Source organism: Rhinatrema bivittatum, chromosome 4, assembly GCF_901001135.1.
Source record: "Rhinatrema bivittatum chromosome 4, aRhiBiv1.1, whole genome shotgun sequence".
Lineage (NCBI taxonomy): Eukaryota > Metazoa > Chordata > Amphibia > Gymnophiona > Rhinatrematidae > Rhinatrema > Rhinatrema bivittatum.
Genome location: NC_042618.1, coordinates 443,261,662 through 443,287,677, shown reverse-complemented (window position 1 = coordinate 443,287,677; position 26,016 = coordinate 443,261,662). Strand labels below are relative to the sequence as shown.

General features: G+C 47.3%; 1 protein-coding gene across 5 annotated transcripts in view; it reads right to left on the bottom strand.

The window, feature by feature from the left end:
* Positions 1-12,653: 12,653 nt before the first annotated feature.
* TMCC3 (transmembrane and coiled-coil domain family 3) overlaps positions 12,654-26,016 on the bottom strand; it is a 234,605-nt gene continuing 221,242 nt past the window's right edge. For all 5 annotated transcript variants that reach the window (XM_029601609.1, XM_029601612.1, XM_029601608.1 and 2 more), the window contains exon 4: positions 12,654-16,142. In XM_029601609.1, coding sequence (XP_029457469.1) covers positions 15,840-16,142 — 303 coding nt within the window. In that variant the 3' untranslated portion in view covers positions 12,654-15,839. The remainder of the gene's footprint in view (positions 16,143-26,016) is intronic.

Here is a 26,016-nt window from a genome sequence, read left to right as displayed (position 1 = left end):
GGCGATCCGGGAGTTCTGAGTGGAATGGCGCACCTTTGAGGGGGACTTTGCCTCACGGTGCCTGTGGTGGGATGAGGGGAAAATCCACCTCAAACTGCTCTGACAGGACTACGCCAGGGGCGTTAACAGGGAGCGACGCGGAGAGATCTGGCGCCTACAGGGGGAGGTGCTTGATCTCGAAGCAGACTTCTCTGATGTTGCGGATCAAGCTCTGCGAGACGAATACATGGAGAAGAAGTGCGCCCTCAGTCACCTCGAAGAGCGGCGAGGCCGGGGGGCATTCGTAAGATCGCGGATCCATTTCCTTCGGGAGATGGACTGCAGCTCGCACTTCTTCTTTGGGTTGGAGAAGAGGAGGGGTGCTCAGAAGCAGATCACGGCCCTGGTGGCTGCTGACGGGGCCCCCTTCAGTGATCCGGAGAGGTTTCGGGCAGAGATCTGGGACTTTTACTCGACCCTCTTCTCCCCGGATCCCGTCGACCCGGACGCCTGCAGGATCCTGTGGGAAGGGCTTCCCTCCATCAGGCAGAGCAGCAGAAACGCGCTGGATGAGCCCTTGAGTCTGGCGAACCTTTCTGAGGCTCTGAACCAAATGCCCAACAACAAAACGCCGGGCATCGATGGTCTGACGGTTGAGTTTTTTCGCCACTTTTTTGACCTGCTGGGACCTGATCTCCTGTGGGTCCTGGCGGAAGCCCTGGAGAACGGGGAGTTGCCGCTGTTGGGTCGCCATGCGATATTGACGCTGCTCCCCAAGAAAGGGGATGCCCGTGACTTGCGCAACTGGTGACCCGTTTCTCTCCTATGCATGGACTATAAGATCCTAGCCAAGGCGCTCTCGCTGCGGCTAGGGCCCGTGCTTGCTCAGGTGATCCACCCGGACCAATCCTACATGATCCCGGGCCGCTCAATTTTTGATAACATCTTTTTAGTCCGGGATCTCATTCACTACTGTCATAGGATGGACCTGCCAATGGCCTTTCTGTCTCTAGACCAGGAGAAAGCCTTCGACAGGGTGGATCACGGTTATCTCATGAGGACCCTGCAGGAATTCGGCTTCGGCCTCCGATTCGTGGGTCTTCTCTGCCTCCTGTACGAGTCCGCAGACTGTCTGGTTAAGGTGAATTGGTCCTTAACAGCGCCTCTGGCTTTTAGGAGAGGAGTACGTCAGGGCTGTCCCTTGTCCGGGCAACTGTACGCGCTGGCCACTGAACCCTTCCTATGCTTATTGCGCAGGAAGCTCACTGGCTTGGCGCTGCAGGACCCCGGACTTCACCTCACCCTCTCCGCTTACGCTGATGACGTGCTCCTCCTGATCTCGGACCCACTTGATATGGCAAGGATGAGCGCCTGCCAGCGGGTGTTTTCATCCGCATCCTCCGCCAAGATCAACTGGGCCAAATGCTCGGGACTTGTGGTAGGACTGTGGCAGAGGGGAGAGCTCCCGAGTGAATTTGATAATTTTTCTTGGAGCCGGGAGACCCTAAAATATCTGGGTGTCCACCTCTCCACAGCAGAAACCACGGCCGACGCCAACTGGCAGGAGTTCGACGAGAAGGTCGATGCCTGCCTGCGGTCATGGGCACGGTTGCTGCGGCTGGTGTCCTACCGCGGGTGGGTTTTGGTGGCAAATCAGCTTGTGTCCAGCATGCTGTGGCACAGGTTGACCGCCCTGACTCCCCCCGCGGGGTTTCTCGCCCGGACCCAGAGGAAGTTGCTGGACTTCTTCTGGGCTGGCAAGAAGCACTGGGTCTCCACAGGTGCCCTGGCTCTTCCATTGGAGAAGGGCGGACAGGGACACATGTGCCTTCAAAGCCAGAAGCACGCCTTCCGCCTCCAGGCCCTGCGGAGGTTTCTGTATGCGGACCCGCCACCGTTGTGGCGCCCCCCTGGCAGCTTTTTTCTTTCGCCAGGTGGGCGGGGTTGCAGTATGACTGGCAGCTGTTTGTGATAAAGGCGAGAGGGTACGACCACGACCTCTCGTCACTGCCATCTTTCTACCAAGAGCTTTTTAAGTCCTGGAACATGGTTTCCGTGACGAGGCGTCCGGCGGTCCCCATGGAGGATTTCTTAGAAGAACCCCTCCTCCACAACCCTGCCCTGGGTGTGGAGATTTTGGAATCCCCCGTGGTATGCCGTCGGTTGGCCTTGGCCGGAACCACTAAGGTCGGTCACCTTTTGTTACATGACCGTACCACCTGGATGCACCCACTCGTCCTGGCGCAGCGGATGGGCCTCCCCCACCCCGCCCCTGCCACCGCAGCGCCAGAGGCCTTACACGCTCAGGGTGCCCTGTGCACACGTTTCTCTCAACACGGGGGGGGGGGGTCCTGCAGGCCGGAGGTCCCCGTGGTTTTCCCAACCCCCCTCCTCCGGACCTGAGTATAGGCCCCATTGACCGAGACCCCCCCCCCCTCTCAGCCCGGCCCCTTCCCTCGCGGTCTCTTATCAGGTTGAACCTGATTCCCGCGGTCTCCTTCGAGGAATTCGAGAGGAAGGCTATGTACCTGCTGTTTATCTACATTGTACATTATTTGGCACTTATTGCCCGCCCCGACACCATCTGGAGGGGATTGATAGGCGGGGATAGGGGACCCCGATGGCGATCCTTTTATGCCCCTCCGATCCCATGGTGGAGCAGGGACCTGGCGTGGCGGATAGCACACGGGGCTATCCTTTCTGGCCGGGTGATGGAGGCTGTCCTCGGCACTAGGGCTTGTCTCTTCTGCCAGGCACTAGAATCGGTCCCACATATTTATTGGTTCTGTCCCCGCCTCACTCCATTCCTCAGCTTCCTCAAAGACCTCATGCTCAAGTTTTGGTTGTCCTTCTCTCCCCACCTTCTAATCTATGGCTATACCGCGCCAAGAAACCCAGTGGCTCGTTGCCGGGCATGGCTAGTAAATTACCTCCTGGCCGAAGCCAAACAGACCATCCGGTGCACGAGGGAGGCTCAGCTGGGAGGGGAGCGTCCAGCTGCCTGCGAAACCTACTTCCGGCTCCTGGTCCGATCCAGGCTGCGGGCAGAGCACGCAGTGGCAGTCCACCGGAACACCATCCCACAGTTCTCTGCCACTTGGGCTGTCCGCTGCGTCCTCTGCCCGCCTCCCCTCCCACCCACTTACACTCTGCACCTTTTTGTATAGGTGCCACGCTCCAGCGACCCTCACCCCCTCCCCCTCTCTGTGTTGCTGGTTTTGAGACTTCCAATGATGTGCTAAAGATCACGGGCTGCGGCCGTTGTGAGTCCTTTCTGCCCTACTGCAGTGTGTTTTGGCTGAGGGCTGTCTCATACCGGTCCTCCTCTGGTTCCTGTACCTTTCCCTACGTATTGCGTGCCTTTGACCAACTGGGCAATCTGTTGATCCAAGGCTGTGTTTCTGTCTTTCTCTCTCCCAGCGCTCTCTCTACGTGATGTAGATGGCGCTGGGTGGAATTGTCCCGTTTTCTGACCAGAGCAGGGCGCCTTGGACTCAAATAGTGAGCTAGCTCTCGCTAGCTTGGGAATGGCTCCTGTCTCCATACTGCACAATCATCTTGAAGATATTCTTAGCAATCTCAAACTTCTGTATCTCCATCTTCAGGCACTTCCAAAATATGAACATTTGATCTCCGCTATTTGTTATCCAGGTCTTCCTGCTTATTTTCCAGATTCTGAACTTTCAGTGCTAAAGACTTTATCTTCTGAAAGAGGTGAACTGAATTATCAATCTGCTCGCCTCTGCTACTTTCATTCTGTAGTACTCTGTCCTTTACATTTTTCTACATCCTTCTGCAAACTAGCAATGTTGCCTGAGATTTGACCGGAGTAATTGGAATTCTTGAATGAGAGACGCCAGGTCAGACTTCATTACTGGACCATCTCCTAAAAGGTTTGATTGCTGACAGGGAGCACTCCCTGGCTGAGAAGAGATATATTCTCAGTTTCTACTGTACATGCCTTACATTTGTTTCTAGCCCTAGACAAGGACTCAGCATAACTGGATTTGACAGACAAAATAATGCCAATACGTTACTCCCAAGTCAAATGGATATAATCTCCCAATAGCTTTTTAACTGCTGCTTGCTCCTGTAACTCTGCCTCTTCCCATTGTGTCTTTATATTGGGTCTCAGCAATATTTTACCTCTGCTTGATGTCACTGGCTTCACTTACAGGCTCCCTGTGCTGTAACCTTCCAGCCCTCTCCCTGCTGGGGTTCCACCCAAGGGCCTGCAGCTGGCAGAATGAGATTAAAGAAAGGTGAACTGTAATGTTTAAAGTATCCAAGAGGTTGACAAAAGCCCAGGGCAAAAGTTCTGTAGTCCATACTGAACTTTAGAGATCGCCTGTAGCTACACTTAACTTCTTTTCCCCCTGTTTTTTTTCTTTTATCTTCAGAGTAAACAGTTTCTCAGGAGTGAGCTTTCACTTTCATTGAAGCCTTGACTAGGCATCACCTTCAGGAATCACTTGCTGTCTTTTTTATTTGTTGTTGTTGATCTAGCCCCTATTCTTTCCCCAAGACACAATTCAGATTTTGCTACTTCACTAAACTCACTGCTGAAATCAAACAGCGGCAGTTATTTTCAACACGGCTCCTCAGCCTTAAACTGCCAGAAGCAAGGGTCGAAAGAAATCACTAGGGAAGCTTAAAGGCTTAATAGACTGAAGAGCAGGATAATAAAATAAACAATCCAAGGCCTTTAACATATAACCGCAGGTAGGCTTTACTTCATTTAACCATAACAGCCCTGGTTAAATCCAATTTCAATGTGGAGATGAGAGGGCAACATGGATTACGTGGCCATCTTCAAGTGGGCTTCCTAGTGCTCCTCCCCCCATGAATATTTTAAAAATAGTTTTCCTTTCCACCAAACGTGTTCTCAAAGGAGAATGCAGTCAAGAAGATCCAACAATCAAATCCGACAGTCCAAGGCTTTACCCTAAAAGTGTTAGCATGATTGCTACAGGGCCATTAAGAAGAGAAATGCTAGGAGGTCAAGCAAGAACATGGATCAGATGTGGATTAGCTTGGACATTTACCTGTTGGTAAGGAGAGGTTATTATCCAAGCTAAGATTAGTCACCTGTACAACACTTCACTACTTTGGTTCCAAACAGAAGGATTAAGAATGAACAGCCGAGGGGGGGGGGGTGGGGGTGGGGCACAGCCTATGGGCGCTGGGGCTAGGTGGGGGACGGGCGGCCAATGGGGTTAGTGGGGCCAGTTCAAAAACTCGAGCAGGAGCCAATGAGACAAAGAAGGCGGCGTCTCGGAGCTCGGGTACATTAGAGGTAGGTCAGGGTGGGGGAGCACAGTTGCAGCCTGGAATCGAGAGCAATCGACAGCAATCGGGAACACTGACCTTCACTTTGAAGAAGCAGTCCTCCACGTGTTGATTTCATCCATCGGTTCCTGCTCGAGTGCAGCAATCAATAACGAGACCATCCAGTCCTTCCAGCAAGGGGAAGCAGCCGTAGAAGAAGCAAGCTGTTCCGAATAAACACCGTGAAGCAGCAGCCCCGGCCATCCCCCTCCCGAGGGACAACATTCCTAGCTAACTGTGCTACCAGCATGTCAGCCATTCAGTTTTCCATGGCCACCGGCTCGGCCGCACCTATGCCGGACCAGGCTCCGGCTCCAGCAGCCAAGCGAGCACGGAGGAAGCCCAGCAAACTGCAAGAAAACTTCGTGGCAACACCAGAGGACAACAAACGCAAGGCCAAGATACAGAAGAACAAGAAAAAGAAAACAGCGACCAGACGACAACCACATAGCATCAGCCTTTTGGGCTGCTATGTCCCGGAACAGCACCCTCCATGGGGCATGACCCCCTACAGCGCCGCCACAACAGGTCTACAACGCAGGAGCTGAAAGAGATCTACGTCAGCTCATGGACCAAGCATTGGCAGCGGCTGCTATCCATGGCACCGACAGGGTGAAGTCACTGCTGGCTGGGTTAACGCAAGCCGGTAGCCCGTCCCCCCAGCAGTGCGGTGAAGTATCTGTCGGTCCACACCAAGGTTCATCTGGCAGCACCCAAAGTTCATCTGGCAGCACCCAGCAACCAACACATCACGCGACCGTTAACGAGCTAAACTGGCACCAGCAAGAAGGACAGAACTGTGAGTACCCCGCTGTAAACGCGGGCCAGGCTAATGCGCAGGTTCCCCAAACACAGCCCAGTTACCCACCGCTAACGAATGGCAGCGAGGTGTGGCTGGGGTCACAAGGTGCACCAAGCGATATTTTCTCTGCTATGAAAGCATTTTTTGATAATTTTCCTGGACAGGGTATTTTTAAACACAGGACCACCGAAAAACGTTGATACACAGGAACCGGGGCAGTCAGGACAACACATGGGGGAGGCCTTACCGGCGACACAACCACAAGCTACAGCAAGTGGAACAACGGAGGGTCGGGTGGGGACAACAGGGCACGATCACACAGTTAGCACAACCGCAAAAGTGACTAACGCTACACAATACACATGTACTGTGGGCTCCCTAACCGCGCATGTTTCAGAAGCAATAAAAGAGAAAATATGGCGCAGCGAATATGTAGACATATTCGAGTTGCTCAGGAGAGATGGGGAGGGATCCGATACAAAATGCCATGAAGCATGCAAACTATCAGCTAGGGAGAAACCCTTCATCGCTAGAACGCTAGCGAACTGGTCAGCAGGTTTTAGAATTTTGTCAACTATCATAGGTCAGAAATACCCTGAAAAGTGTTGCCCCCTATTCGCATACCAGGACGTCATTTGCGGTGCGTATCGCACTTACGGGGGTACGGCTTGGTTAGAGTACGATGAGCAGTTCAGAAGAAATATGGCAGTGAACCCTAGTTTAGACTGGGATCGCAAAGATATTGATCTCTGGCTCTCAAAAATCACCCCGTACAGACCGGTTCAGGATGTCATCCCTGGCTTCGCAGGTAATGCATACCAGCCAAGTACATGGTCAGCACCTCGCCAACACACTTTTCCTGGAAGGTTCCCGTTTCATCAAGATCAGCCATTTCGTCAAGGGCATAGGTTCGGGCAACCCACTAGATTCAGTAGGGGCGGGGGTCTCCCACCTGTCGGCTGTTCAACGCCGGTTTTTGCAGATACGCGGCAGCCTGCAAATTCAGACTCTCCTGCATGGTATGCGGGGCAGGACACCCGCAAACAAAATGCGCAAGGGGCGGTAACATCACACATACAAAGCACCACTAGATTCAGTAGAGCGCCGACGCCCATTAACATACACAGTTTACACAACAGTTTAAAGGGTTATCAGCCCGAGGAGGCAAGATGGCTATATGAAGGATTTTCCCAGGGTTTCCGCATACCGTTCATGGGTCCAGAAACCACCACAGAGGCTAAGAATCTTTTATCAGCAAGAAGTAAAGAAGAGGTCATAGCGCTAAAAATTAAAAAAGAATGCGACATGGGTAGGGTGGAAGACCCATTCAATGACAAACCACTACCCCATTTTAGGATTTCCCCTCTAGGGGTTGTACCCAAAAAAGAGCCAGGGGAATTCCGAATGATTCATTATTTATCCTTCCCAGAGGGTGGTTCAGTTAATGATTACCTGGACCCCGACGCATGCTCAGTCGCCTACGCATCATTCGACCAGGCATTAGACATGGTGAGGCATTGGGGACAAGGTGCATTGTTGGCCAAAGCGGACATTGAATCTGCCTTCCGCTTGCTACCAGTACCAAGCTGCTTTCATCTGTTGGGGTTTCAATTCCTAGGAAAATATTACTTCGATAAATGCCTCCCGATGGGCTGCTCTATATCTTGTGCCTACTTTGAGAGGTTTAGCACATTTGTACAATGGGCGGTGGAACAGGACATCGGGAGGGGAAAAATCATACACTATTTGGACGATTTTTTGTTTACCGGCCATAGGGACACACAGGCCTGCGCGCAAGCCCTTGAAGCGTTCACCCGGAAAGCGGATGAATTAGGTATTCCTTTAGCCAAGCATAAATCAGAAGGACCGTTACAAAAATTGTCATTTCTCGGAATCGAAATCGATACCCTACAAATGGTCACACGCCTCCCGCCCGCAAAGCTTGAAGCATTACGCGCCACCATCTCGATTGCTGAACACTCACGCAAAATCACTCTAAAACAGATGCAGTCACTCATTGGTCATCTCAATTTCGCTTGCAAAATTATGTCCATGGGTCGCCCATTCATTAGAAGAATGTCCCAATCCACAGCAGGTATCCGAAAGAGCCATCATTTCATTAGAATCACCCAGGAGCTCAGGGAGGACCTCAGAGTATGGCAGACATTCTTGGGGGAATATAATGGGAGGACGGTTTGAAGAGACCCACTAATGACCAATAGGGATACAGCTCTACACCGACGCAGCGGGTAACATTGGATTTGGGGCCTATCTGGCTGGGAAATGGTGTGCGGAACGATGGTCGGTACAGTGGGAAGCCAAGGGCGTGCTTAGAGACATCACTTTTCTCAAATTATTCCCCATTGTGGCAGCGATACACATGTGGAAGGCATGTTTCCAGAATAGGAGAGTGGTTTTCTGGTCTGACAACATGGCGGTTGTACAGGCTATAAACTCTCTCACCGCTCACTCCCCCAGGGTCGTTAGGCTATTGCGGGATTTAGTATTGCTCTGCCTGCGCATTAACCTGGTCTTTAAGGCTAAGCATGTACCGAGGGAGGTTAACAGCATCGCTGATGCACTGTCTCGTTTCAGATTCCTGGCCCCGGAAGCGGAACATCAACCATATCACATTCCACCTTGGATTTGGGAATTGGGGTGCCCGGGATCGACTCCATGCTGAGATCGGCTCTGGCAGAGACTACTTGGAGAGCCTATTCACGCAGATGGAGCTTATTCCAAAATTTTTGCCAAACACAAAACACACAATTTCAGGGGCAATTGACAGAGAGAACTGTAACCGAGTTCTTAGTCTATCTCAAGAACTCAGGCGTATCCAGAGCGCAGGCAGGGCATCACTTAGCGGCTATTGGATTCGTCACCAAATTATGGGGTATCGGCAGCATTAGCAACTCCTTTCTCATAAAAAAGATTTTGGAGGGTTGGCGGAGACAAGAACCAGGTAGAATGGACGCCAGAAAGCCTATCAGACCGATGCTGCTTCAAGCACTGGTAAAGGAGCTCCCTAGCTTAGTTTGGGACAATTATGAGGTAAAGCTGTGGACCCTGGCCTTTTCACTAATGTTCTTTGGTGCATTTAGGAACAACGAGCTGATCCCAAGGGCAAAGGTGACCACCAGGCCCTCTGATGGGGGTCTCCCGACAGAGAACATAAGAATGGTTAAGGACGCAGTACAGATTTTTATTAGGCGAGCAAAAAATGATCAGCGGGCAATAGGTCGATGGATTACGTTATACCCTGCTTATATGGAGGCTATATGCCCGGTAAGGGCCGCGAGGGAATACCTTACGGTACGCCCACCGGGGGGGGGGGGGCCCGTTACTAAAACACCAGGATGGCAATGCGTTATCGCGTTACCAGTTTATCAGTATACTGCGTAAAGGATTAGAAAATATAGGGGAAGATGCGGGAGATTATCACACTCATTCATTCAGAATAGGCGCAGCATCCTTTGCCAGCAGCAGTGGTTTAAGCGAAGATCAAATAAAAGCAGTAGGGCGATGGAAATCCGGTAAATTCAGATCATACATACGGCCCACTAAACAGGTTCACTAGGAAAGCTTAACAGGGCACACATTTACATATCCTGTTCCCCATAACCGTTCCTAATTTTATCTATCATAGACTCGTCAGCTGGGAGCGCGAAGGTGATATGGATCATGGGGCACTCGTACATTTATTGGGCTCACATTAGAACCAAGAAAAAGACCTCCAGCGATCAGATGGGCATACCTCGTAGCAAGGCCAGCATATTCTGGCTAGGCAACCAAGGGATGAGGTGGGTCCAACTAATGCCTTACATCCTACAATAAACCACGCAATTACCACGGCCGGATATTATCATCTGTCATTTAGGAGGTAATGATTTGGTCGCAGTCAAAAACATTGACCTAATAATCGCTATCAAGAAGGATTTGACTGCACTTAAGGCTCTGTGGCCATCCGTGGTATTGGTGTGGTCCCACATTATCCCTCGTTTGGTATGGAGGGACGCGAGGTCACATAAAGCCATTGAAAAATGCAGGCGCAAATTAAATAAGGAAGTGGGGACCTGGGTGAGGGCGATAGGGGGTCACGTCATCAGACATGATGATATTTCTCCCACATGTCCAGGCATGTATAGACCAGACGGGGTTCACCTATCAGATGTGGGCGTAGATATCTTCATTCTCGCCCTGCAAACGGCCACAGCAGCGTTAGTTGATTAGTGGGGGTAGGAAACAAATAAGGTTTTACTGTTTCCTACTTTGGCAGGGTCCTCACCGGTGCATAAGGAGATTTGTCGCTGCATAGGGGGGAAGTTTTTGGTGTTGGGGGAGGGGGAAGGGGAGGAGTACAGCACCAAGGACTTTGCATAGGGGGAAAGCAGGGGCATGGATATAAATAAGCATGGCAGAGACCGAGATAATGGCCGGTCTGGGGGTGGCCCAATGAAGGCCTGGCATAAGCAATAACTGCGGCCCGCAAGGCCAGGGGTGGGAGGAGGCGGCAGAATACTGCACGGAGCGGCAGTAGCCACGGAGGCGTTCACGGAGCGGGATGCCAGTGGCGGGTGTTCCCCTTCACGGAGCGGAAGGCGGGAATGGCATTCACGGAGCGGGGTGCCAACGGTATACCACCTTCACGGAGCGGAAGGATGGAGGGCTGCCGTCTCCAAAAAACAGAGGGGTGGGTAAGAGCAAGTAAGTGTACCGGTGAGGGCGTTGGCTACAGGTAATGCCAATTGTGTTTAAGCTACTTCAATATTGGTGGATCTTTAAGGTTTAAGTAATGTTATAATGTTATTTTGGCTGTGGCCGTTTCTTCCACTCAATAAAGGATATCATGGTTTACCTTACTCTGCTGTCGTGTGGTCAAGGGTGGGAGGGGCGGGCGTCCGGAAGCTACGGCGTGCCCAAGTTAAGCACAAATCGTTCCTCAGTAGCTACCCCAGCGGTCATATTAGGAATCTGCAAAGTGCAGGTGCCAAGGCATAGCTCAGCAGATGACGACTCGCCCCGATGGCTCTTCTGCCTACAAAACACCGTATCATGGAAGGATACAGATGATGTGGATAGTTTCTGAGGACCCTCTTTCAAACTATAGTAATTGAAATATTAAGGGAACTACAATAAATATCCCTACTATGCAAACATTAACACATGTCAAGTTCATTCTCCTGGTCTATACAGTACAACATTATAAATCCTTAATATTCTGCTACCCTAATTTACATAAAGCAACTATTGAAAAAAAAAAAAGCTGCCGTATAAAAAAGGGTTTTGTTTTTCAAGTCCATAAAAGTTAATTATGTCAAAAAATAAAGCTTTTACTTCTGTTCCGATCAGAAACCATTGCATAAAGAAGCAAACTATACCTCTCCTGTAAGAACATGCAGCGTGGTCTGGCTTACAGTGGTCCTCATCTCACAGAACAGTCAACACCCTATCTGCATCATTAACCAGAATTAACAGCTTTCCAAACCACGCGAGTCACAGCATTACCCAGTCCCACTTACAGGTTTGCAAGGAACAATGCCCCTTTTTCTTGTTCAGGACAAAAAGCATTTCCGAAGAACATCTCTCCCTGCTATTGCACTTAATTTCAGGCAAGTCTGAAAAGTAGAAGAGAAATCTTCCCCTGTGATATAAGCACCCAAGGCTGTCACAGAGAAGAAAGGGAACACAGTGCAGACGTTAGACTGGGACACTTCCCACTTTCCATGTAGTTTTGGTGAAGTCCCATCACTTCTCACTGGATAACACCGACAACATCAAAATGACAAATTCACAAAAAAAAAAAAAAAGCAACAAAAACCTATGGTTTATATAGTGCAAGTAAGGTAGCAATATAATTAGGACCCCCGGCTTACGGTGATTTTATTTGCTTTTCTAGCTGTATTTTCCCATGTTTATTTTTCAGTTTTTTCCTCAATTAAAAGTACTTTGACCCACTATTTATGTCCATCCGCATTAGTTTCTTCCTCTTTTGGATCTTTATTATGGATATTTCAATACAAGAAGCAAACGTATGTGTTGCTTAAAAATAGAATTTTTTTTTACACTATTTTAGGGGTAATTTTCAAAAGGAGTTTTATGCGCGTTGTTGTAACAATCTTCAAAAGCCGTTTACTGGAGTAAAGTGCACTTATGTGAGTAAATCCTATGGACAATTCAATGGCATACACTGTAGCAATTTTCCAAAGCCCACTTACTGCGCATTTACTAGAGTATATGCTTTTTAAAAGCGGGCCCTTTATGCTTACTCAGTATATTTTTTTTCAATATGTTGCCTATATGTTTCAGTTCCATTCTATAGGCTTCCTAGAATATTAAGGTCAGCCAATAAGGGTTTACTAGAGGTGTGGGATCGTGCCTTTTCAGGGGCAGGTCCCACAGCCTGGAACGCGCTTCCTGAATGTCTGTGTTTATTAATGGTTATGTCCTAGTTCAGGAAGTTTTTGAAAAATGCATTTATTTAAGAGAGACTTTTGGAGGAAACTGGACAGAGCCATATGTTGACTGTCCTCCCTGCTTATGGCACTGTTTAACTGATGTGTAAGGACTTTCTGCTATTATTTCCAGCTTATTTGCTTTCAGTCGGCTTCTGTTTAGAATGGGGGTTTTTTTTTTTAATGATTTAGAGAGGCTATTTTGTTTATATTACTAATGTTTGGATTATGTTAATTCGTTTTCCCTATCTGCGAGTGGGTCAGAGTTTGTATTTCCCACTTAAGGTTTTCTTTATGTTATTATTTTATGAATGTTTTAACTAACTCGCCTCAATCATATTCTGTAGAGGCGAATAAGAAATCAGTAAATCAAATCAAATATTTGTTCTTTGTTTTTCATATGCAGGCTTGCGTGTTTATCCTTTTCAAAGGCTGACTTCACTGCTGCTCAGGTGCATCCAGTTTTTTTTTCATAAAAGGCAGGGAACAGAAATGACTTAAAGAAGTTGTTGAAGTGTAAATAAAATGCACTTGCTCCAAAGGCAAAAAACGAGGTCTTATTCAGAAGGACTGGGGGACCTCAGGGCCAGATTTAAGAGGATGGCGCGCACGGGCAGAGGGTTCCCTCCTTCTCGTCCCCCTGGAGATAGTTTTGGGGCACCTTCAGAACCTGGCACCCAAGCCACCTGCCTATGATGCTGCCTAGGCCTAAACCCAGCCCTGGGGGGGCCCTAGGGACAGAGCGTTTCCCCATAGACACAGCATAGGTGAAAATCCTTAGTGCATCTGCCCCAAATGAGGTATTGAATGGATTGACTAATTTAGCTGCAGACTCTCTCTCTTGAAGTAGCATCAAAGATTTTTTTTTTTTGGTCCAGACAGGGACTTCATCTTTGATAAATGCTATTTTCTAACTCTTGTACAAAACTACAATAATTTTGTTCATCAGTTTCTAGAAATAACTTCATCACCATCATTAAAATCAATGCTGCATGTGCATACTTTGCCTCCTTGGATACATATTGCTTAAAGAACATACATTTAGAGATGGGACAAAAATATCGCTAATTACAACAAGAATGACCCTGAAAATCTGTGTTAAAAAGGCAAAGAACTCAATTAGCCTGGGGGAAGAGGAGGTTGTCTTACCTTCACCCCTCCCGATTTCCTGAAAACTGGGAAACACTTGGGAATGAGCAAGCTTTGTGATCGCAGTCTTTCAACCCATTCCTTCTCATTTTGAAAGGTCCAGCTGTTTCTTACACGATATACTTAGAACACATCAAGTAATGCAGCACATACCTTGACTGGTGCTGCCATGGGGGATCTGATAAGCCTATTGGTACAGATGTATAAAGCAAATTAGCTCTAGTGTGAAAACCAAGAGAGAGCTGTCCTTGGGTACATCCTAGATTATATTACCAAGGAACGACAAACGTCCCACTCTAGGTAGTTCATAGTTGTACTTTTTAAAATAATTAGTAAAAATAAATACCATCTTTCTAAAGCACAGTGGGATGGTCTATTGATGTGCCACTGTACAAGGCGAGATTACAGAAGCAGCAACAGCAAAATCATATTCTAAATAATTTAGGGGCCTAATTATTAAACATCGTTATAAGGTGAACATATTTCAGCATGTCTGACGCCTTTAGTGAAAAGCTAGTTAGTTAAAGAACTGAAGTAACATACAATAGCAATGTATGTCACTGTGCTCTTTTAATGTAAAATCCTTTAAATACACCTATAATTTTGCATTAATGGTTGCAATATCACAGATTTTCACAGTAATGCAACTCTTATTATATTTAAGCAAGCAAATTAGTATGATTTTGTATACTAATCAGCCAATTTAAATTGGAATATACTAATGGGAAACACACGGTAACTCCCACTGATGCCATGTCAAGTTCTAAAACATGCTTTTAACAGGTATTAATGCATTAACATTGCTTAGTAAACAGGCCCCATAGGCTGCACTTAAAAATAATTAAGGTCCCCCTATTTTTTTTTCTTTCATTCCAAAACAATCTTTAAACATGTTTAAAGATTTTGAAAGCTCTTGTTACTTAACTACTCCCACCCTATGGACATAAGTCAATTGGGGCACTACAGTTCTGACTGTCATAAGAACCCCTTGCATATCAAACATGATTGTAGCACAAACGGCTGAAGAGTGGAAACGAAGGACATTTTTTAAAAACAGGCACTGCTGATATAAATCAAGGTGAACACCTGTACTCTTAGATGCAGGAGCATAATTAGTATAGTACGACTCAAAAGAGGGAGCACTTGCCTTTCCAACAAACAGGCTGGTTAAAGAATTCAGCTACTGCTGCTGCTCTGCGTGACAGAGAGCCTTAATCAAAAAGAACTTTTCCCCATTTTGTATCTTTGGGGGAAAAAAAATATTATTGAATAAGGCCCTGCAGAGTAGAGAAAAAGCAGGGACCTGACTAGCTGAATGCTCCCACTTCTAGGCAATTTCATCTGTGTTAGTAAAATTCGGCTAAATAATACCCCATACCACCTATTCAATAGCATAATTCTTTGCCATTTTTTCAGTAGTATCAACAGAACTGCTAATACGCAATTCATGATTATCATCCATTACCAAGTGTGCTAATAACGGATTATAGGGTAAAATAAAGAAATGAATCATAAAAACTACCTCAATTTAGAAAAAAAAAATGCCATGAGAACAAGGTCCATGTCTGCAATTTTAGCATGACTTTCCAATTTCTTCAAAATGTCACTGGTGAAGTAAACGAGATCCTCACTGCATTCCAGAAACACCATGATAAGCAGTTACGGGAGCAAACAATTTGTGCTCAATTATATAATGTGAAAATTCCACATTGGTAGCAAAGAGGATGAATAGGCATCTGTCTGGTTATTTGAAAAGTGAGAAGAGGATATTGTATCCAACTAGGAATATCAACAGCAAAAAAAAAAAAAAAAGGCTTCCCAACTCCATGATGACAGAATGCTGGTGTGTGCAGTGGGATTTTGATCAACTTCCATTAAGGCAGTAAACAGAAAGATGAGCATGCCACAACACGCTGAAATGGCATCTTTTAACTATTGAACTAACTGGGAAAGAGGCGAAAGAATCTTTATTATTAATATTATTTACACCTTTAGAGTTTGATAGCTCATGCAGTCCTCTTCCCATCTTCATATGTACACATCAAAACTAAATTTTTGCAGCTTTTCTTTAAAACAAAAATATATATTTATGTATATTTACAAAGCGAGAGCACGGTTCCCAGCTGACTTTATCTGGGTATTATTATTCTCTCTATGGCACAAATGATCTGATCCCAGTTTTTGCAAAAAATGGCCAGGAGTGTGACGGCCAAGAAAGTGCAGATGATGTGGAATCGGCTTCTCATCATGGGCGCGATGAACTTGGCAATGGTGGAAACACACACCAAGATGACAGTCATAAAGGCCAAGAGGACGTTGATGCACTTCCCCAGGAGGACTTTGGCATTCACGGTTTCCGACTGCACCGCTTGCTGTTCTTGCTGATGGAGCTCCAGTTTAGAAATCCGAGTTTGGCAAGACTCCAAGGCTTCCTAGGAACACGAGAGAAGCAGAAGAGGAATAAAGAAAAAGCTAGCGCAGTTCTGCATTTTCGCATAAAGCACATTCCCTTCAGCTATTCACAGCCTCCCCACTGGGTGGGCTACAGAAGCTGATGGTCAAAACGGGTTTCCAAGACTGACCACCTCTTCACTCTTCAACATTTTCAATTTTTAATGGCAATTTTATTTTCTGCTACTTTAGATGCCTGCATTTAAATGGAATTTCAACTGAAAATTCCCCTAAACTTAGGGGCCTAAAATGTAGATCTGCATCTAAATTAATTGGCCTAGTGCTGAAAAGCAGTGTTAAGTGCCTAAAATCCACCCCCCCCCCCACCATAATTCCACTTCCTTAGCCACTCACATTTTAGGAACCTAAACTTAGGTACCTCATGAAAATAGGACCCTAATTTTGGGTTCTCAGCCTTAGTCAGTTTTCAGAGAGGCTGATGCAGGTGCCCAACTCATAAAGCTAAGCCTGTAAATGTTTTGAAAACAGACTCCGAAGATAAAAACACTTAACGGCCCATGTACAAAACTTGTGTTGACACATTCAGGTCTATCCAGGATCGAGCGGTAGGTGAGCTACACTGTGCGTGCGGCAACCGCGGGTGCCGTAGGCACTAACGCAGCTAACGAGCGGTAGGAAGAGCTGCGTTAGTGCCTACGGCACCCGCGGTTGCAGCACGCACAGTGCAGCTCACCTACCGCTCGATCCTGAACACTAATTTTATTTAAATGTAAACCGCGTCCATAATGCCTTAGGCCCGCGCAACCCATTTTACTGGATAGAGCGCCTATACAGTATCCTGGGTGCGCGGGCCTAAGGCTTCACGCCACGCTGGTATCTGTCATTTCAAATGTCATTTGAAATGACAGATACCAGGGAGGAGGGGAGAAGAGATGACAGCGGCGAAGCAAAAAAAAAGCGAAAAAACCAAAAGCAAAAAGTAAGTCGCTTCGTCGCTTCACTCTTCCCTCCTCCCGGAGCAGGGCGAAAAAAGCAGCCTTGCTCCGGGAGGAGGGAAGCGGCGAAGCGACTTACTTCTTACTTTTGGAGGAGGAGAGAGACAGCGGCAAAGCAAAAAAAAAAAAAAAACCAAAAGCAAGAAGTAAGTCGCTTCGCCGCTTCCCTCCTCCCGGAGCAGGGCGCGAAAAGCAGCCTTGCTCCGGGAGGAGGGAAGCGGCGAAGCGACTTACTTCTTGCTTTTGGAGGAGGAGAGACACAGCGGCGAAGCAAAAAAAAAAAAAAACCAAAAGCAAGAAGTAAGTCGCTTCGCCGCTTCCCTCCTCCCGGAGCAGGGCGCGAAAAGCAGCCTTGCTCCGGGAGGAGGGAAGCGGCGAAGCGACTTACTTCGGGGGAAGCATACAATTGGCCACTCAAGACGTGGCGTCACATCCCGTGACGCCAAACGTCGTGACGTCACGTCATCAGCGGCCAATTGCAGCTTTCCCCCGTGCAGGCGGCCATCTTTGTCTTCGTCGGGAGGAGCTATGATCGTGTTCCTGCTGATGGCTTCAAAAAAGTAAGTTCTGCAGGCGTCCAAAAGCGACTTACTTTTGGGATCTTGACAGATCCCAAAAGTAAGTCGCTTTTGGAAAAAAACCAAAATTGTCGCTTTTTGAAAAAAAAAACCAAAATTGCTTTTGGTTTTTTTTTTTGCTTCGCCGCTGTGTCTCTTCTCCTTCTCCTGGAGCAAGGCTGCTTTTCGCGCCCTGCTCCGGGAGGAGGAGAGACACAGCGGCGAAGCAAAAAAAACCACAAAATTGCTTTTGGTTTTTTTTTCTTCGCCGTTGCTTCGCCGTTGCAGTCTCCGTGGCAGCCCCAGTCCGGACATCGGAGGGGGGCTGCAACATTTTTTTCGCTTTTTTTTTTGGCTTTGGGAGCAGGGGAGAGGACTGGGGCTGCCACGGAGACCGGCACCCATGATCGCGGCCGGGGCAGGTGAGCGGGGGCTGGGGGAAAGCTTGCCACCTACCCTTACCCCTGCCTCTACCGCAGGGGTCAGGGTAGGCGGTAAGTTTGCAGGTTAAACGCGCGACAAAACGGCAGGGAAAACTAGCGATAGTCGGGGCACGGGTTACGGGATGCTAGGGAATAGCTAATTCGCTCGTTTGCATGCAATATGCATGCCGCGTGCGGAAGGGGTTGCCCGGGGAATTTAGGACGCGGTAGGAGTAGGTTAAAGGGGATTCGGGATCGCAGGAAGGGCTAACGCGGCCGGAAAGTGAGTAAAAAGCGGCTTAGGAGCAGGGTAAACGCGGCCGCACTTTACAGGATAGACCCGATTGTTAGCATGCCAGTGACTAAAAATGTAAGGTTCATGCTAAAATATCACTTAATAGAGTGTGCACTACATTTTAACATGAACATGATCAAAAATTGACCACCGTGCTATGAGCGCCGCTATCAGCATGCACACTAACCCCTGAAAGTATGATTTCTATGAGCTTAGAATGTCTGTGAGCTAAAAAGTATTTACATGCAAAACCCAGCAAGCATGGGCCTCTTGTCCTCATGGCTCAGCCCCCCTGCTACAAGCCTTTATAAAAAATAAGTCTAGTACATGGGGCTGCTTGTCAGTGCTGAGAGCTGAAGCAGGAGCGCATCTAGCAGCCAGGAGAGGAAAAAAGCAGAGACTTTCAGAAGATGAAAACCCAGACCAAATGTACGAGTCTCGTATGCCTGCCAAGGAGGAGGAGGACTGGCATCAAAAGGTACTTCATCCATCCCATTTATTGATCTAATTATTTTATTTATAAATTAACTTGATTTCTGCAACATATCCAATAGGTCCCTTGAGTGGGTTACAAAGCAAACAACATAACAAAAACTACAGCATCTCACAACTTAAAAACACCCATCGTCTACCTTGACCTGCTAGCCAGCAACACCCCCCCCCTCCCAATCTTTTAAAAATATTTAAGCACCTCCCTCAACCTTTAACTCTCCCCCATCCAGTATCCACCCTCCTGAAACTCAAGATTCCATCCATCCTTCACCCAACCCTACTAGAACACAAACTACTCCTGCTTAAAACTAGGTAAACGCCTACTGGAATAGCCATACTTTTGTTTACAGGACCGTTCATAGTTCAGCTCTAAATGGATTCCTAAAGGAACCGTATTCCACAACATGGAAGCATTTTCCCTTTTGTATAAACTGGCCAAACCCCAGAAAAACCCGGCACGGTCAAGAGGGCTTGCTGCGAGAATTGCAGTACAGCTCGCTGAAGGATAACATCTGAGCAAAATAACATTGGTTTGGCCTGAAGAAGGCATCTGAACGTGAATGCCAGGGAAGGAATCTGCTAGCCCTGATTCAAAGCACCAGCATCAGTCCATTCACCCCAGCCTGTCTCTACAAGGGCCTGGGCGATGGGACAGCCGTTCATACTGAAATCTCAGAATGCCTGCAGTTTTCTTTGGGCACACTAACCACATCCATGAGCAGTGGCCATCAACATGTGCTAGCAAAGCAAGTTGCCTTGTACACTGTACAGTATACAACGTCGTTTCAAAGCCAGTGGTCAATGATATAACATTTTCTTGCCTGTATAAATGTGATTTGATTTTTGCGTGCTCATGCGTATGTTGGTGTTTTATCTTTTGTCTTCTCCTCCCTGCCTCCCTCTCCTTTGTCAGCCCCCAATCCTGCACTCCACCCGTCTCACATCATCTCCTACTCTAGCAGCCACACCTCTTTCAACAATAACCCTGAAAGCGTCCTGTTTACTGAGCCCTTGAAATAGTGTATGAGCTAAAAAGTTAACACTTGATCTGAGGCAGGTGGTAAATTTTAGGCCTTAGTAGGTGTGAGCTACATCGCTCATGGAAGAGAGCATGCAACACGATTTAGCATGCATTTACTAAAGCACTCCTTCATTTACATATTTGTACATGCTAATTTGAGCCCAGAAATGTAAACCCCCCCTCTCTCATGTCCTACTAAGTATGTTCAGGTGTGTTCCTGAGCTAGGGTAGCCAACCTTTCCATGAACTGTAACTGGACACCCCACTAAACTTCATGCTTTGGGAGGGAGGGAGGAAGGGGGAGGTTACAGATTACTGTCAGTTGTCGATCCATTCATCACATGGCTTTCAAGCACCCCTGTCATCATCACATCAACTGCAGCCTCTCTCATGCAGTTTTGCTCTCTGTCACAAGTAAAGCATTTCTAATACACATACACAGCCGCCTCCATGCTGCCCCATAAACACACAGCCTCCTCTCTTATACACACACGCACACACTTACAAACACATGACCTCCTCTCTCAGACTCAGGTGGTTCGCTCTCCCTTTCCTTAAAAACTTTCCAGCCTTTCCTCTCTGTCTCCCTGGTGCCACCTGTCTCTCAATATGCCCTCCCTCTCCTCTGTGCACTCCTCTCTTGTGCTGCCTTCCTGTCCTCCTCCCTCCCTATACTCGTCTTTCTCTCCCTCCTTCTTCCCTCTTATCTCCCTCTCCTCCCCTATCTCCTTTCCTCCTGTGTCCCCCTGTTTCCTTTGTGCCTCTTCTGTCTCTTCCTTCCCTTCCCCTTCTGTCTCCCTCCTTCCCTGTGAACTTCCTTCCTTCCATACCCCCCTGTCTCTTTCCTCCCTTGCTTCACTTGCGTCTCTCTTCCTTTCCCTCCCCTTTTCACTGTGTCCTCCTCTGTCTCTCCCCTATCCTCACTCTGTGACTCTTCTCCACCTTCCCCTCCCTCTTCCTGTAACCCTTGGCTGGTTCACGGCAGCCCCTTCTCCGCTCCTGGCCCAGCACTTGGGGGGGGGGGGGGGCATTGCTGCAGAGATCTGTGGAGTCACTGGGAACTGAGGGCTGTGCTAGGTCCCGCCTTCCCTCTCCATCCCATCCAATCACAACACAGGAAAGGAGACAAGCGGGCAGGAACACAGCTCAGCTCTCCGCTCTGTCTTTCCCTCTAACCAGGAATCTGTGGGAAAGGGAAGGAGCCTCTTACAAAAACCGGAATTTCAGTGTCCAATCAGTACTTCTGACTGGACACTGTACAGCATGGCTGAAAACCTGGCTGTCCGGTCCAAAACCGGGCAGTTGGCAACCCTTTCCTGAGCAAGGGGAAAGATACACTTCTAGGCCCCTATATCTTTCATGCCTGAAAGATGTGTTCCAACAATAATTTACTTAACATAAAAGTTCTTCAACTGTGACAATCTAACATGGGGTACATTTATTTGGGGATTATTCTGCTTCTTCCATTTACAAAGTCACAAGCCACTCACACAGGATACCTTTGCTTCTATATTGCAAGATCACCTATTGGACAAGCTCCAGGATTACTTATGATTTAGAACTTCTCTTTGGTCCTGAAATCCAATGGCTCTACTGTTCCTTAGAAGGAAAATCTCTCTTCTTATGTTGAGTACCAGTGGCTACAAATTCCTCTCCTCTTCTCATGCACCTGTTTGGTGCGGCCTCTTTTTCTCTCAAATTGAATAGCGTCTTTCAAACAGAATGTTAGGAATTATTAGGAAGGGAATGGTGAATAAAACAGAAAATGTCATAATGCCTCTGTATCGCTCCATGGTGAGACCGCACCTTGAATACTGTGTACAATTCTGGTCGCCGTATCTCAAAAAAGATATAATTGCGATGGAGAAGGTACAGAGAAGGGTGACCAAAATGATAAAGGGAATGGAACAGCTCCCCTATGAGGAAAGGCTGAAGAGGTTAGGGCTGTTCAGCTTGGAGAAGAGACGGCTGAGGGGGGATATGATAGAGGTGTTTAAAATCATGAGAGGTCTAGAACGGGTAGATGTGAATCTGTTATTTACTCTTTTGGATAATAGAAGGACTAGGGAGCCCTCCATGAAGTTAGCATGTGGCACATTTAAAACTAATCGGAGAAAGTTCTTTTTCACTCAACGCACAATTAAACTCTGGAATTTGTTGCCAAAGGATGTGGTTAGTGCAGTTAGTATAGCTGTGTTTAAAAAAGGATTGGATAAGTTCTTGGAGGAGAGGTCCATTACCTGCTATTAATTAAGTTGACTTAGATAATAACCACCGCTGTTACTAGCAACGATAACATGGAATAGACTTAGTATTTGGGTACTTGCCAGGTTCTTATGGCCTGGATTGGCCACTGTTGGAAACAGGGTGCTGGGCTTGATGGACCCTTGGTCTGACCCAGTATGGCATGTTCTTATGTTCAGGCACCAGGGCACACTGACTGGTCAAATCAGCATGAAAAACTTCCTTCTGCCCACAAGTTTAGGACTCGGAGAAACATTAAGATTAGAAAATTTCACTTTGCTTTCTCCCTCCTTGGCTTTCCAAACATAGGGAGAAAACAGACAAGCTCCTTTATCTGGGCATGCAGCTACTCCCCTGTGAGAGTCTGTGTGCAGTGTGTTCCTCCCACCAGCAGGGGTCCTCAGTGAACCATATTACCTGCTTCTCAGTTCTTCAAGCCCTATGGCTTGGAAGCCCTGGAAACAGCCATATTTCCTCTGCACTGCCACAACGTAAAAGCCAACTTCACAGCAAGTACCGTGCCTCAGCCTGAGTCTAAGTTTAGTCCTTGCCTTGGCCCTTCGTAGTCCTAGATCCTAGTCCTTAGCCTTGTATTTGACCTGAGTATTGTGGCCTTCTAGCTATGTGTGTTTGTTTTGATGTTTGTTCTTGTCCTAGTTTGGTTCTGCTGGTCCTGTTTGTGGCCTTCCAGTCTTGTTGCTCTGTGTCTGTCTTGTCGTTGTGGGCATCCTTTTGTTCTTGTTCCTGTTTCAGTCCTGCCCTGTCCTAGTAGGTGTCTTTTAGTTCCTGTGCATTCCTGTTAAGTCCTGCTGGCCACTAGAACCTGAAGTATCAACCTGTGGAAGAAGTGGCCGGTACAGGACAATGATCCTGCATGCAGGCCAGTTCTGCTCCTGAAGAAGCCAGGTGGTCCAGAGTCCAGCCCACTCCGAATCCAGGGGCTACCATAACTGGAAGACATGTCCTGACATCCTCAGCACATAACAGTTCTTGTGCGCTGTTTGCAAATAGGGATCTCTACACATCACTGCAGGACAATCAATTCTGACCACCTTCCAAAGAGTGTTCTTACAAATGGATCTTATAACTCTCTATATTCCAAAATCATCTCTTTTATTAGGGGACCCATTTATTCAGTAGAGAATCCGAGGGGGTCCTTACAAACATGATAAATCTTTTCAAACCAGTTTAGCATGCACGCTGGGCTTACAGTGCATGGCAAGCAATTTTTAGCGCACTCTAAACGACCATAGCATGCACACTAAAGTTTTAGTGCAGAACAACCATTGTCACAAGAAGTCAGCCTTCATTTTATCCTGCACAAATGTACTGCTGTTCCATTGCTCACCATATAGTTTCCAGTCTGCAATACACTACACTAATGTGTTGAGGATTTTGGGGAAGCTGTTTCCATGGCAACTTCCACTCTTATCAGATTTGCTTCTTAAAATTATAGTTTCTTAATCTATGCGAACACCATGGAAAAACATTCGCACGCCCATTCTGGGTTTCGGTCAATAAAGATGTCTTTTCACAGGCACATAATAGAGAAGAGTGCCTTCTGGACTGAAGCCCTACTGTGCAACATGCTCCTCCTCCTCTTCATCCCCTTGAAAGCCCTGCTTCCTTCCTTCTATTGAGCTGAGAGCGATCTCTGTGGAAGCCTTCCCCTTTTTCTATCGCTGCAGGGGGATCCACATGAAACTGTACAGAGGTGACAGAACAGCTTTCTGAGTTGATCCAAATTAATTCCATCTTCGGGGGGAGAGGGGGAGAAATGATTTCCTTTGTCTTTCTTGGTTCTGAAGTTTTTCTATGCATGAGGAAGGAGAAAGCAGAGTTGCTTACCTGTAACAGGTGTTCTCCTAGGACAGCAGGATGTTAGTCTTCATATGTGGGTGATATGATCAGATGGATCCCGGCACGGAAAGCTTTTGTCAAACGTTTCTAGAAACTTTGACTAGCACACTAAGCATGTCCAGCCTGCCACAATCCATGCGGGGGTCCCCCTTCAGCCTCGTAACTTAGAATTCACGAGTGAAAAATAAAATAACAAAATGCACAAAAACCCAACTCCAGGAGGAGGCGGGTGGGTTTCCTGAGAACTAACATCCTGCTGTCCTAAGAGAACACCTGTTACAGGTAAGCAACTCTGCTTTCTCCTAGGACAAGCAGGATGGTAGTCCTCACAGATGGGTGAATACCAAGCTACAGGCTGTTCCCGGAAACATATATGACCAACCTGCACCGAAAAACAGGTGCCAACTGGTACCAAAACAACTGTGGTGTGGCTGGGAGAAATGGGGGACAGCCTGGTCCCAAACAAAAGGCCATAGGTAGGAAGAGTTGGGTTTAAGCCTGGAAGAGGTTGTGAAGGACAGATTGTCCGAAGCTACTATCTTACCAACCATCCTTTTCCAAGCAGTAGTGGGCCATGAACGTGTGCAGAGAACACCATGTCGCAGCCCTGCAGATTTCGACAATGAGAACCACCCATAACTGGGCCACTAATGCCGCCATAGCCTCACAGATTGAGCTTTGACCCGGCCTCCCAGCTGAAGGCCCGCTTGGGCATAGCAGAAGGATATAGAATCTGCTAGCCTATTGGACATCAGTACAATATTGGAAAAAGCATCTGCAGACCTGACTCTGTCAAAATATTGTGTCATCTCATCCTCACCATATCTCGTTAAGATACTAGAAAACTCAGGACTTCAACAATTCAGTACATTTCTTGATTCAAACTCCATCTTGGATCAATACCAATTCAGATTTCGGAAACACCACAACACTGAAATGTTCCTTCTCTAGTTTTGACACCCCTCGTCGGGGATTTGATCAGTGTACTTCTTTTGTACTTATTCTACTTGATGTCTTGTCTGCCTTTGACACTATAGATCACTCTATTCTGGCATTGTTTTCTTCTTATCTAAGTAAAACTTGGTCTTGACACTTCTTGGGTTCCACTTTCTTCTGGCATACCCCAAAGTTCTGCAATGTCAGCAGCTCTTTTTAACATCTTTTTGGCTCCCTTATGTCGGCTGCTGGCAGACCTTGGGGTACGCTATAAATTGCATGCGGATGACGTACAATTTTTCTTTCCTTTCAAAAGATTCTGGACTTTAATTGAACAATTCATCTTGTCATGCTTATCCACTATTCATGATTGGCTTAAGCATAACAAACTTGCCTTAAATGTCACTAAAACTGAAAGTATGATTCTTTCTTGTTTTCCTTTTGTTCACATTCCTGAGAAAATTGTCTTCAGAAATCAAAATATTCTCATATCTAAGATACTTCGTAATTTTGGCATTCTCATTGACCTCTCACTCTCTATGCATGTCTCAGGTGCTGGTTGCTTCCAGGAAGCCTTCTACGAGGAAGTCTTAAAAATTGAAGTGGAAAAGGTTTTGTGTCTGGTGCAAGGGACATGGCTTAGATCCATTCACCTGCCCCATTCTGAGGTTCTTGGACTATTTGTGGCACCTTTCTGAGGCTGGGCTTAAAATCACCTCTGTCAGGGTCCATCTGAGTGCCATCAGTGCTTACCATAAAGGTGTTGCTGGCACGCCCATCTCTGTTCAGCCCATAGTAGGTCACTTTATGTGGAGCTTGCTTCAGTTGAAGCCCCCCGCGGCCTCCTGTGGTGTCCTGCGACCTCAATGTTGTGTTAGCGCGGCTCATCCGCCCTCCCTTTGAGCCTATGCAACCTGCGATCTGAAGTCTCTCACTTAGAAAGTTCTATTCCTGGTGGCGATCACCTCAGCTTCGGGCTTTGGTTCCATACCCGCCCTACACAAACTTCTTTCATGACCGGGTGGTCCTCAGTATGCATTCCAAGTTCCTGCCTAAGGTGGTGACCGATTTC